General features: G+C 36.0%; 1 protein-coding gene across 1 annotated transcript; it reads right to left on the reverse strand.

Moving 5' to 3' along the window:
• Positions 1 to 12932: 12932 nt before the first annotated feature.
• LOC145112555 (uncharacterized) lies at positions 12933 to 13298 on the reverse strand. Its single transcript, XM_079048707.1, has one exon. It carries the CDS (start codon positions 13296 to 13298, stop codon positions 12933 to 12935), a length of 366 nt encoding a protein of 121 aa, XP_078904833.1.
• Between the last annotated feature and the right edge of the window lie 341 nt (positions 13299 to 13639).

Raw genomic sequence — 13639 nt, forward strand, 5'->3', positions numbered from 1 at the left:
ACAGCTTACCAACAAGTTTAGTGACCAATTGCGCAGAAAAATAACTTTGGTGACTAAATCAGACAACCGTGAAAAGTTCATTGGGTTAATATGACATTTACCCAAAAATTAAGGGGGAAAGATGGAGGGAAAAAATTGAAAAATAATTTAAACAGAGTGGATGATGAGTAGGATCATACCTTAATCCACGATGCAAATTTCAAAATCCTAATCTAATTTGTTTTCTACGTCATTTTTCTCTATTTTAATAAAGTTAAATCATTTTTACCTTATGTGTAGGTTATATATATACTACCTATACATATATTATAGGGAAAATGACTTATTAAAGTAATTAACTTTTCGATATGTTCACATCAAGGTAACTATCTTTGTTTTGTACACATCTAGGTAACAAACTTGTTGGAAGTGTTCACATAAGACCATTATGACTTGCTATAGCAGGTTAAATCCTAGATGTGAACATTTTCAACAAGTTCGTTACCTAGATGTGTACAAATAAAATAGTTACCCAAATATGAACAAACGAAAAGTAAAAATAAATTACACAAATGGTCCTTATGGTTAGGGAGAATTTGTGTTTTTGGTCCCTAACTTATTTTTTTTAACTCGGATGGTCCCTACTGGTTATTTTTGTTGCGCGTTTGGTCCCTGTCATACCTAAAAAGGCTATTGTGCCCTTATTAATTTATTTTTTAATTAATTTTCTTATTTATGTATTTATTTTATATATTTAAAAAAATTAATAGATCCCACATATTTGTATCTCCTCACCGTAAACCTGAAACCATATTTGAGAAATTTAATTTGGGTCTTACCAGTCACCATCCCATCTCTCATCCTCCCCAACTTCTATTTCTTTTCCATCTTTAGTAACATCGACGTCTTCACCATCCTTCTTTTTTTGGTACTTCAACTCTGGCGAACCAACACCATAACCTACTGTCTCTTCATCTTTAGTGGGTTGTGGTGTTGATTCGACGGAGTAGAAGGACAGGAAAAAAAAGGGATGATGAAGACGTCGATATCACTAAAGATGGAAAATAAATAGAAGTTGAGGAGGATGAGAGATATGATGGTGAGGAGACACAGATATGTGGGGTCTACTAATTTTTCATAAATATATAAAGAATAAATATATAAAGAATAAATACATAAATAAGAAAATTAATTAGAAAAAATAAATTAATAATGGCACAATAGTCTTTTTAAGTAAGACAGGGACCAAACGCGCAACAAAAATAAACAGTAGGGACCATCCAAGTTAAAAAAAATAAGTTAGGGACCAAAAACACAAATTCCCTCAAACCACAGGGACCATTCGAGTAATTTACTTTTACTTTTCGTTTTGTTCATATTTGGGTAACTATTTTTTTTACACATTTAGGTAACGAACTTGTTGAAAGCGTTCACATCTACAATTTAACCTGCTATAGCAGGTAATAATGGTCATATGTGAACACTTCCAACAAGTTTGTTACCTAGATGTGTACAAAAAAAGATAGGTACCTAGATGTGAACATATCGAAAAGTTAATTACCTTAATAAGTCATTTTCCCTATATTATACTTTTAAATATTAAATACATGTGAATTAAAGTACACTGAGTCAAAATATAGTTAGACCAAAATTTGGTTATCTTACGTACGATAATTGCACATTTCATTAACATGTAAATATTATATATTGGTGAAAAAGTTAACGATTTTTCCAACCATACATTTAATTTTCAAATATGTGTCGGCAGTAAACTTTCCACGTCATTTATATAAAAATAAAATAATTATTATTACTTTATTTAACTACACATTCATATAAAAAAATAATATGTGTTGGTAAAAATTAACAAATTATCAACACAAGTATTTATTTTTTAAGTTTGTGTGGGTAATTTACCTACACATTAATAAAATTTGTTACATGCGTGGGTAAAAAACTTGTTATGAATGACCATATTTTTAGTAAAATTTTCGCACCAAAATAAAAGTATCAATTAAAAAGTATTATCTACAGAACATAAGTGTTGACAATCACTAAAACCTATTATTTTCAGTTATCTACACATATAAAAATATGAGTGGGTATTTTCCCACACATTAACATGTGTGGGTAACTTATGTGTAGGTAAATACCTTAATTTCTTGTAAGCATAAACCCGTAAAACCCTAGAGCAGCCTAGAAACCTAGATAAGAAACCCTAAACCAGACAACGGTGAAAGACACGAAACCCTAAACAGTCAAATGTGGCTCTAATACCATCTCAAAACACAAATAAATTCACAACATCAATAGTTCTTTTATTATGAACGAAGAACCAGTTGGTTTTCAACCTACTTACAACTAAAACCTGTAAGTCCCTAATCTGCTTGTGTATCAATCAGATCCGTTTGATGGTGCGGAATCCCAATCAAACGGATGATGTCAGATCAAATAGAAGAGAAGGAGAAGAAGAATAATATGAATCTTGTATGTATTGATATGAATGAAGATCCGGATACAAGATTCACACACACTAACACACACTCTCTTTTCTCTCTCTCTAGAACACCTTCAAATGCACACACTTAAGCTCCTCTATTCTATGTGTTCATTCTTCACATGCACTCCTCACCTTATATATATATATATATATATATATATATATATATATATATATATATATATATATGGACCTAAGGCCAAGCCCAAAATACAAATAATCCAATGCTCGGTCCAAGCTACGATTAATCCTATACTATTTTTGGCGCAAATAATAAAAACAATAAATGCTTAGAAAAGCAAAGTATAAACCATATTTTTGACCCAACAATCTCCCCCTTGGTTTATAGCTTTCTTTTCTTTTCTTAAATGACCCAACAAGCTCCCCCTAAAAAATAGCTGGCTTTCTTGTTCATCTTCATTGTAAGCTTGGCTTCAGCATTTATCTTCAAATTCTTCACAACTTCAAGATGAACTTGATGAATCTTTAATGAACGACTTCATCTTGAGCACTTGGGCATTTCTTCAAAATTTGGCTTTGAACGCACATTGGGTGAGGAGGCTTGACGTACTGATTCTTGAAAGATAGCGCTTTCAGTTTGAGAATCTTCAGAGAGAACATCAGAGAGAACAAATCTTCTGCATCACTTCAGCAGGTTCATAGATAGCAGCAGACTGATTGAGTAGGCTTCAATGCAATCTGTCACCTAATCTTCAAGTGCAGCTTCACCTTGCTTCTGGGGTTGAAAGATTGAATGTCGAAAGAATAATCTTCATTTCTTGCTCCTTCGAATGAGAATTCTTCGATGATCACGGATGAAGCCTTGGCTCAGAAATCTTCGACACAAACTCCATGAGTTTCATCTTCACCTGAATTCACTTTTCAAGACAAAACAAAACTAAAAGAAAATTTAGCACACAATATTATTATTATTTTTTTTGTCTTTTTTTTTGCCTGAAACTGTCCAAATCGCGCATACGTTCCCTACTATGCACATGGGTGGCATAACGCGCCAAGAGGGAGGTACTTCAAATGAAACCCCTCAAGGTCACGTTCAGACCATGGTGACTGGAACGCGCAGAAGGCCAAGAATCAAACCCACAAGGCCAAGAATCTGAATCCCAAGAACAAGAAGGGAATGCCGGCCAAGAAGCCAAATCCAAGAGATGCTCCCGTGAAGCCAAAATCAAAGTCATCTCAACGGCCGACATCAAGATCAAAAGCAAGTACTGAGCCACCCATCAGATCTAAAAAGAAATGGGTTAAACCCAACTACAAATGGGTTCCAAAGGCTCACTCTCCCAAATCAACTGATGACTCTAATATTTCTTCATCTTCTGTTTGTGATAAACAGGATATGTCATGGGAGAGAGTACCGTGCAAGGATGACAAAGGTCGACCCAGTTTCAAAATGGACTGGGTTCCAAAGACCAACTGATCCCGCTCTGTGTCGGAGCAGCTATGGAGGCATATCATCAGACTTCGGTTTGTTGGTAGTGGTTGTTCCTGGCACATGATAGGAGACATCTCTCAACTGTAAAACACTCAGAACATTGTTTGGGAGTATGTGTCCTTTGCGGGAAAGGAAGAAAGGAAGAGATCACAAACGGGGTTAGTGCTTAATGACATGAAGAATTTTCGGATTTGTTTTTAGATTACGCGTGTTGTTCTCAGACCTTCTGGATGCAAATTCAATCGGTGACTTACGGTTTGAGTTTTCTTCTATATACTCCTGAGTTTTTCTTAAGCTGATTCGCTTTAAAGACTAATTTTTGTTTTAGGATAGTTTAAATTTACGCATTTACTTTCGTTTCTCTCCTCTGCACAAATTTAGGGGGAGAAATAAAAACAAAAGAAAAATTAGAAAGTTTTAAAAAATCCAAAAACATTAAAAAAATCAGAAAATCCAAAAAATATGTTGGTTATGGAATGTGCTTGCAGGTGATGTGATGGGAAGTGATATAATCATGTGATAACAGACAATCTGAATCTGTGTAAGGGACTGAATCTGAATTGTCTAGGCTCTGTGTTCGATGCGCTGGTAGGCACGAAAGATTAAAATGGACTTGACTAGGCATTAATGAACTTAAGGAATCTAGAGATTTGAAAAATCTTGACCTAGATAGATCCATTTAGCCTGACAATACGACGCTCATATAGGTTGAGCAGGGAGATATACATGATAATCCACCGGTCACATTAAAGTTATCTGTATCTAGAACTGTGGTTTAACTCTTCCTCGATGTACGGACTTTGTCCTTAATTCCGGTATTGATGGGGCAACTGGGGAATTCGGATAAAGTAGGTCTGTATAAAATTATTTTCTTGCTTTCCGATGTACGGACTTTGTCCTTAATTCCTCTACGTGATTGAAATAGATCCGACCTGGCCTGTAACATATGCAGCTCTATTTCTCTGCATCCTCTATCTATGCAATTCTTTCTATCTGTTAGTCATATACTGTCTCCTTTGCGTGACTCATAATCCGAACTGGTACATAGTATATGCACCATTCTACTTCTCAATCCCTCTAAAACTTCAGTTAGTCATATGTTCCACCCTCTGCGTGATTGGAAGAGATCCGACCTGGGTGTACAGCATATGCATTCTAAATCTGACTTCTCTCATAATAATTGTCTGCTCACCTAAAGTAAGGAGTACTTTGGAAGTTCCTGATTATTGGGGTATGTCAGGAAGCGGGAAACATGTTCTAGTACATTTAAAATTGAACAATCACTAGGTTGTCTGTAGATCTCGCTGCTCAACTTAGGTGGACAACAATATCTTTGGTCGTCGTCAGCTGAATGGTCCTTAAGGAATATTATCTAGGAACTTAGGATCACATTGTCTTGTCACTTATAGTATGTCCTAATTTTGTCACAATCTCTCGTGTTTAAGTGGAACACAATACCGGCGATTGACCAGATCTATTCATGAAGGGAGAGGTACCGATAAACGGATAAAGACTGTCTAAAAACTTTGATCCCAAATCACTCTTAAAGTTAGATATCATTTTATTTTTGTTAAATTTGTTCATAGTTTTCTTCTAATTTAAATTTTAGGGGAGAATTAAAAATTTTAAAATCCAAACAAAAATCAGAAAATTAAAATAAAAAAAATCCAAAAATAGTGTTATTTCTGTTTTATTTCTTTTTTAGAAAATATGAAAAATCCAAAAAATATTGTGTGCTAAATTTTCTTTTAGTTTTGTTTTGTCATGAAAAGTGAATTCAGGTGAAGATGAAACTCATTGAAGTTTGTGTCGAAGATTTCTGAGCCAAGGCTTCATCCGTGATCATCGAAGAATTCTCATTTGAAGGAGCAAGAAATGAAGATTATTCTTTCGACATTCAATCTTTCAACCCCAGAAGCAAGGTGAAGCTGCACTTGAAGATTATGTGTCGGATTGCATTGAAGCCTCCTCAATCAGTCTGCTGCTATCTTGAACCTGCTGAAGTGATGCAGAAGATTTGTTCTCTCTGATGTTCTCTCTGAAGATTCTCAAGCTGAAAGCGCTATCTTTCAAGAATCAGTACGTCAAGCCTCCTCACCCAATGTGCGTTTAATGCCAAATTCTGAAGAAATGCCCAACTGCTCAAGATGAAGTCAATTATTGAAGATTCATCATGTTCATCTTGAAGCTGTGAAGAATTCGAAGATTAAAGCTGAAGCCAAAGCTCCCAATGAAGATTATCAAGAAAGCCAGCTACTTTTTAGGGGGAGCTTGTCGGGTCATTTAAGAAAAGAAAAGAAAGCTATAAACCAAGGGGGAGATTGTTGGGTCAAAGTATGGTTTATACTTTGCTTTTCTAGGAAAATGTATTTTTATGTCTAGCACCGTAAACCCTGTTTACGGCCCAATGGGTGTTTACGGCCGTAAACCCATTTACGACCGTAAACCCATTTACGGCCCATGTTTCTTATGTATAAATATAGGTGTAAGGGGTGAGGAGTAGAGTGATGAACACATAGAATAGAGGAGCTTAAGTGTGTGTATTTGAAGGTGTTCTAGAGAGAGAGAAAAGAGAGTGTGTGTTAGTGTGTGTGAATCTTGTATTCGGATCTTCATTCATATCAATACATACAAGATTCATCATCTTCTTCTTCTCCTTCTCTTCTATTTGATCTGACATCATTCGTTTGATTGGGATTCCGCACCATCAACACGTTTCAAGAATCAGTACGTCAAGCGTCCTCACCCAATGTGCGTTCAATGCCAAATTCTGAAGAAATGCCCAACTGCTCAAGATGAAGTCAATTATTGAAGATTCATCATGTTCATCTTGAAGCTGTGAAGAATTCGAAGATTAAAGCTGAAGCCAAAGCTCCCAATGAAGATTATCAAGAAAGCCAGCTACTTTTTAGGGGGAGCTTGTTGGGTCATTTAAGAAAAGAAAAGAAAGCTATAAACCAAGGGGGAGATTGTTGGGTCAAAAATAGTATAGGATTAATTGTAGCTTGGACCGAGCATTGGATTATTTGTATTTTGGGCTTGACCTTAGGTCCATATATATATAGGGTGAGGAGTGCATGTGATTGATGAACACATAGAATAGAGGAGCTTAAGTGTGTGCATTTGAAGGTGTTCTAGAGAGAGAGAAAAGAGAGTGCGTGTTAGTGTGTGTGAATCTTGTATTCGGATCTTCATTCATATCAATACATACAAGATTCATCATCTTCTTCTTCTACTTCTCTTCTATTTGATCTGACATCATCCGTTTGATTGGGATTCCGCACCATCAAACGGATCTGATTGATACACAAGCAGATTAGGGACTTACACTTGGTATCAGAGCTTGGATTGTATCAGTCATTTTTGTCAGATCTGGAGCATATTTGATCTTATTTTTGAAAGATTTTTGCGTTTTTGGATAGATCTCTGAAAATTAGGGGGGGTTTGTTCTTCGCGTTTTTGATAAAAACGAGTTTTTGATCCAGTTTTGGAGCAAAAAGAGGTGAAAAACGCTGTTTTTCACGTAATCTGCGAAGAGTTTACGGTCTTTAAAGGGTTCACGGTCGGCGGCGGCGGCGGCTAGGGTTTTCCGGAGTTTACGGTCGTAAACGTGTTTACGGTCGCCGGAGTTTATGGTCAGCGGTTTACGGTCGGCAGTTTACGGTCGCCGGAGTTTGCGGCCTCGGCTTGGAATTCGGCTCGGTGAACGGCTTGAAGGACGGCTCCGTCAGCAGCAGTTTCCGGTTCGCATGCCTTCTCGGTCAGCAGCATCCTCGCACCAGGTCCTCGCCTTCGCACTTCGGACTAGCATCTCGCATTGCAGTAGCCTCGCCTTCGGACTTCAAAAATAGGAAACGGATTGGGGGGTGCCGGGGATCGAACCTGCAACCTCTGGTTGAGCAACCCAGCGCCTTACCAACTCTTCTAGCAACACCTTTGTTCCTTCCCTCCCAATTTTAATTCAAAAGCACTCCTTTTCGTTCCTAATTTCGTTTTTTTTTACTTTTTTAACCCAAAAATCAATTTTCTTTATTTTAAAATTCCATTTTCAACCCAAAAATTTAGTTTTTAATTTTTGTCTTTATTATTATTATTTTTTTTAAATATGCCCTTTGACTAAAAACTCAAAAGTCAACCTCAAAAGTCAAACTCCAAAGTCAAACTTGAAAAGTCAAACCGAAAAGCTAAATTTGAAAATTTAAAAGTCAAACGAGAAAGTCAAAGTTTAAAGTCAAAGGTCAAACTTTAAAGTCAAAGGTTAAAAAATTTTAAGTAAAAAGTCAAAAATAAAATTCAAATTTTAAAAACTAAAATTTTTGGTTGAAAAAAGAATTTAAAATTAAAAGAAAATCAATTTTTGGGCTAAAAGTGTCAATTTGTGAAATTTGGAAGCGGCAGGGAATGGGTTTGAATAAAATTTCGAAGTGTTATTCCATCTAGCAGGCTAGATCAGCTGGTAAGGTGCCTTGCTGATGAACCAGAGGTCGCAGGTTCGATCCCCGGCACCCCCCAAATTCGTTTCCTTATTTTTAATGCGAAGCGAGGCTGCTGCTTGCGAAGATAGCTGCGAAGCGAGGACGAGATGCGAGGACGAGATGCGATGACGCGATGCGAGGCTTGCTGCTGCTGAGCCGGCTACCCTAGCCGTTCACCGAGCCGAATTCCGAGCCGAGGCCGCAAACTCCGGCGACCGTAAACCCTGGCTACCGTAAACCGCCGACCGTAAACTCCGGCGACCGTAAACACGTTTGATCTGTTTGATGCCCAACTCCGCCAATGTGCGTATTGATATGAATGAAGATCCGGATATAAGATTCACATACACTAACACACACTCTCTTTTCTCTCTCTCTAGAACACCTTCAAATGCACACACTTCAGCTCCTCTATTCTATGTGTTCATTCTTCACATGCATTCCTCACCCTATATATATATGGACCTAAGGCCAAGCCCAAAATACAAATAATCCGATGCTCGGTCCAAGCTACAATTAATCCTATACTATTTTTGGCCCAAATAATAAAAACAATAAATGCTTAGGAAAACAAAGTATAAACCATATTTTTGACCCAACAAAACCTCGCTACAAGAATACTCATACTCTACACCAAATCCTCACTACAAAACACTATCTACACTACACCCATCTAATCTAAAAATGAAGAAATAGAGCATATGAAGGTATAAGACAAACATACTCAAACCCCTAACACAATGAAGTTGATAACGAGAGAACAATAGGAAACTGTGAAGTGTATGTGTGAATGATGTGCACGGATTATACCTATCTAGCTTTAAATTTATAAACCTAACTACTTAGCTAAATTATGCACCTATAAGCAATGTACCTAGTCCGATTATAGAATAGCTTGGGTAAGTCGGGTGTCCAGGACAGGGAATAGAATTTAATTAATAAAATAACTACTTTTAGTTAAACTAAGTAAACAAACTTAAAATGACAGGGGGGGGTTGTTACTGATTTGGCAAGATCAGAAAAACTTAAATCATATTACTAACAAATTAACAAGTAAACAAACAAATAAAACGAATTTATATCACGATTTAAAGAGTACTTCAATTCAGTTTCGATTTCCCCTTATCCTATGGTTGATTTCGAGTCGATGGATTAAATTAATTACCAATTCATTAAATTACTAGTTATTATGATCAAATACCTAGTTGTATCAGTTTATGAATTACCATGCAATGATCAAGCACATGTTAAACAAAAAACTAAATCTAGTAGTTACTTTCCTATGATCAAGTTAATCAACCAAACACAAATTAAGATTAATTATGCTCTCTAACACAGTTAAAGTTACAATATTTAATTACCTAATCTAAGATGTGATTAATCTTAGATCTAATTATGTAATGATAAAAAACAATTAGGTAACAAATTCATGCAACTAGAATGAACATTTATCACACAGAACTTGATTAAACAGCAATATAAACTAGAACTACAACATGCTATGGTTTTAATTATCAAACACAAGTAAAATCAACATAAGTCATCCATAAATCGAAATCAACACATAAGGATCAGGTTCATCTTCACCAAACAAAAGTATAAGTTTTTTAGCCTCTCATTGTAACAGAAAAACACACAAAATCCATGCAAATAAGACTAGACATGAGTAATGCTTAGAAAACCGAATAGATCTACGTAGATTTCTTCTAGATCTATTCAATTCTTGAGCTCCAATCGATTTTTGATCTTCCCAAGGTTTTCCAGAGGGTTTTTGTCGTAATCTTCCTTAGAAAATTGGTCAGAAGTCCCTTCTTTCGACCTAATATTTGAATATATACTTTGCACAAATCTGATCACCATGGCGTGGTGAATAGGCACCACATCGTGGTCTTCTATGAAATCTTGTATTCTCCAAGTCAGCTCAATGATCGCGAAGTTTCCATTTATCACATTGTGGTTAGTGATCACCACGTCGTGTACTGCAGTTTTCAAGCTTATTCTTTTTTATTTAGCCCACATTTTCCTGCTTCCAACTCCTTGTTTACTTCCTTTTCATCCCGAGCATGTCTTTGCTACTACAAAATAGATTTCAAACATAATAAGTACCTTGTGTCCTAAAATAAACTTAATTATAGCTAAGAGTATTAGAAATATGAACGAAATACAAGATTAAATATGCACATATCAAAATCCCCTACACTTGGCTTTTTCTTGCCCTCAAGCAAAACTGATTTTATTATTATCATACCATGACATCAAAACCCTAGCTACCAACATCACACAAGAAAATCCATCTTGAGCCTCTCCATTACATCAAGACCGCAATGCATGTATTTGCGTCAAAATCCTAATTAACTCCCAGTCCTAAATACTTACGATCCTCACAAACGCTTCCCACTTATTTTGAACAACATTCATTTTATGCATCCCTCTAAATCCATCCCCATAAAACTTTATTAACCTCAATGTATTTTTGGTTAAGCTCCCAAACATACATATTGAAAAATAACCTAGAAAGAAAAATTACGATAAATAATAAGTTGGAAAATTGCCTTATTCTCGAGTCTTCAACTTTTGGATATCTCGAACTTTTCTTCACAATATTTGATCTTCATAACTTTATAGACTCTTATTTACTCAAACCAACTTTTTTTTCTTTTCTATTTTTTCTATTTTTTCTTTTTTCACAACTTTTTCACTTTTTTGTTTCTTTTTTCTCACTTTTTTCTCTCAAAACTAAAAATCCTAAAAAATATATATGCTTAAGCAAGGGAACTTAACTTCAACCCTTATTGGTTAGAGGTATTAGTCTAAAGTGCAATGAAAATATAAGCTCTCGTGGATATATTTCAAGTACACGATGCTAAACATATTATGTCCCTAAAACTAAGCAAGTTAGCATTTTTGTCCCACGATTTCACTAGGACAGGGAAGCCACAAATACACTAGAACATATGTTGGCTCAATTAAGCATCTAAGCTTGCATCGGATCATCCCACACAATACTAGCAACCTAGGATTCAACATAAAAATATAACAACTTTTAACTAGATTCAGTTTTAGAACATCATTGCAAGCCTCTATAAAAATTTTAAAATCCTAGGCATTTTTAGTTAAATTTTTATCAGTATGCTTGTATTCCTATATTCGACCCCCTACCCCATACTTAATTGATGCAATGTCCTCATTACATATTTAAGAAATAAAAAGAACATAAAAATAAATAGGGGAAATGTAACAGACTCTCCTGGTAGTAGTGGCAAGATCGAACTCTGAAACTTGTGTGGCAGACATCTCGAAAAAATTGATGGGAAAAGTACTTCTGGGCTCTTTTCTCGTGAATGTAAATGTGCCGGATTAAAATAAATCAAATAAAAACCTTCAAAAAGTGTACTAACTATAGGCAACGATGTGGGAAAGCAATGTCACGTCATGGTTTCGAGTAAGAAGTCGTCATGATCGTGAAAAATAAGAACGCCATGACGTGGTCAAGTGATGCCACGTCATGGTTTCCAACCTTTTCTTTCTTTAAAATTCTTCAAAACTCTTATCTTCATCTTGTAGGAACCCCACACTTATTCAAAAATTTGTTCTTCAATCGTAATCTTCCAAAAATCTCACGGCCTTTTCTTTAGTTGAGCTTTTTTACTGCTTCACATTCTTACTACAAAATAAGATCAAAAGACAAGAGAAACACATCATCATTCGGTTAACTAATATAAAAATAAAAATAAAAACAAAGACTAAAAATAAATCAAAAGGAAAAGAAAACACAAACTCTTAAAACATCGGATTGCCTCCTGAGAATCGCTTTTTTTTTAGAAGTCGTGATCCGGACTCCTTCTCACTTTACGTTGTTGTGGTTGAGAGTGGGATCTTCATTTTCTCCTTCTGCACCTTCCACCTTCTTTTGTAAGCTTGTATTCTTCTTATGTATGTCGTCTTTGAGTTTTCTTTCTTCTTTTAATCAGCGCTTTCATCATGCTTTCATTTCAATCCTTTGCCTTGTCCTTTCGTCTTTGTATTCTTCTTCTCATCTTCTTTATGATCTTCTTTGTCTACCTCCATCTTGGAAATTATTGGCTCCTCACCAATATCCTCGTCATTTATCTTACCATTATCACCCGAATTGCCTTCTTCTTCGTCTCTTGCCTCTTTCACTTGAACCTTTGGTGTAGTGAATGTGAACACTTTAAACGTAATAGGACTTGAAGATCTTGGTTTGGAACAATTTACTCCTTCCACTTGAGTCTTCTCACAAGCTTGCAACTCTTCTTCCATGAATTTCTCAATCTCATCTAGCTCGTTATGGTTTTCCTTTTCCAAATCATTCACCCTTAACACTTCATCTATTGGCTTGTCAGAACTCACTTTTTGATTCATTTCGAAAGTTATTTGTTCATCTTCTACACAAAGTGTGAATTTTGAGTCATGGATGTCGATGAGGGCTTATGCGGTCCTTAGGAATGGTCTTCCCAAGATTGTCGGAAGGTCTTCATCTTCTTTCATATCCAACACCACAAATTCAACGGGAAAAATTAAATTTCCCAACCTTCACCAATAGATCTTCGATGATCCCGCATGGATTAGTGATTGAGTGATCCGCCATTCGGAGTGTTATCCTTGTGTTTTGTAACATTGGTAAGTTGAGCTTATCGTAAAAATAATATGGCATAAGATTAATGCTAGCCCCCAAATCGGCTAAAGCATTTACTGAAGTGGAATTGCCAAATTCACAAGGCAATGTTAGCTGGCTTGGATCTCTCATTTTAATTTGCAATCCATCAATGATTGTAGCTGAACATAACTCATTAAGCACAATGGTAGATGATTTTTCGAACTCTTTTCGATTAGTCAACACATCTTTATCAAATTTACGAATATTAGCCATGGATTTGAGGAATGGAGCGTTGATCGAGAGAGATAGTGCTTGATCCATGAACTTCTTTTATTCCGGCTCCAGATTATGCTTAAGGCGTCGAGATGGGAATGACAAAGGAGGCTGGTATGAATTTAAAGGAGAAGAATTTTCATTCTCCAGTGTCCATGTTGTGGCCTTGGCGCCACGTCGTGAGGACTAAACAGAACTCGATTTTGATTTTTCTTTATCTGCTTCGGGCTTCTTTTCTTCCCGATGTTGACCGGGATGTGTAGTAGCTACATCATGGATTACTAATGGCTCATAATGAACCTCTTTCTTAGTGTATATTCCCATAACATGAGGTTGTGACT

This window comes from Lactuca virosa, chromosome 5 (assembly GCF_052849685.1).
Source record: "Lactuca virosa cultivar CGN04683 chromosome 5, Lactuca_virosa_CGN04683_v6, whole genome shotgun sequence".
In the NCBI taxonomy this organism is placed as follows: Eukaryota; Viridiplantae; Streptophyta; class Magnoliopsida; order Asterales; family Asteraceae; genus Lactuca; species Lactuca virosa.

Bases quoted from the DNA above. Each gene is read 5' to 3' on its own strand.
- LOC145112555 (XM_079048707.1), bottom strand. From the start codon at position 13,298: ATGGCTAATATTCGTAAATTTGATAAAGATGTGTTGACTAATCGAAAA.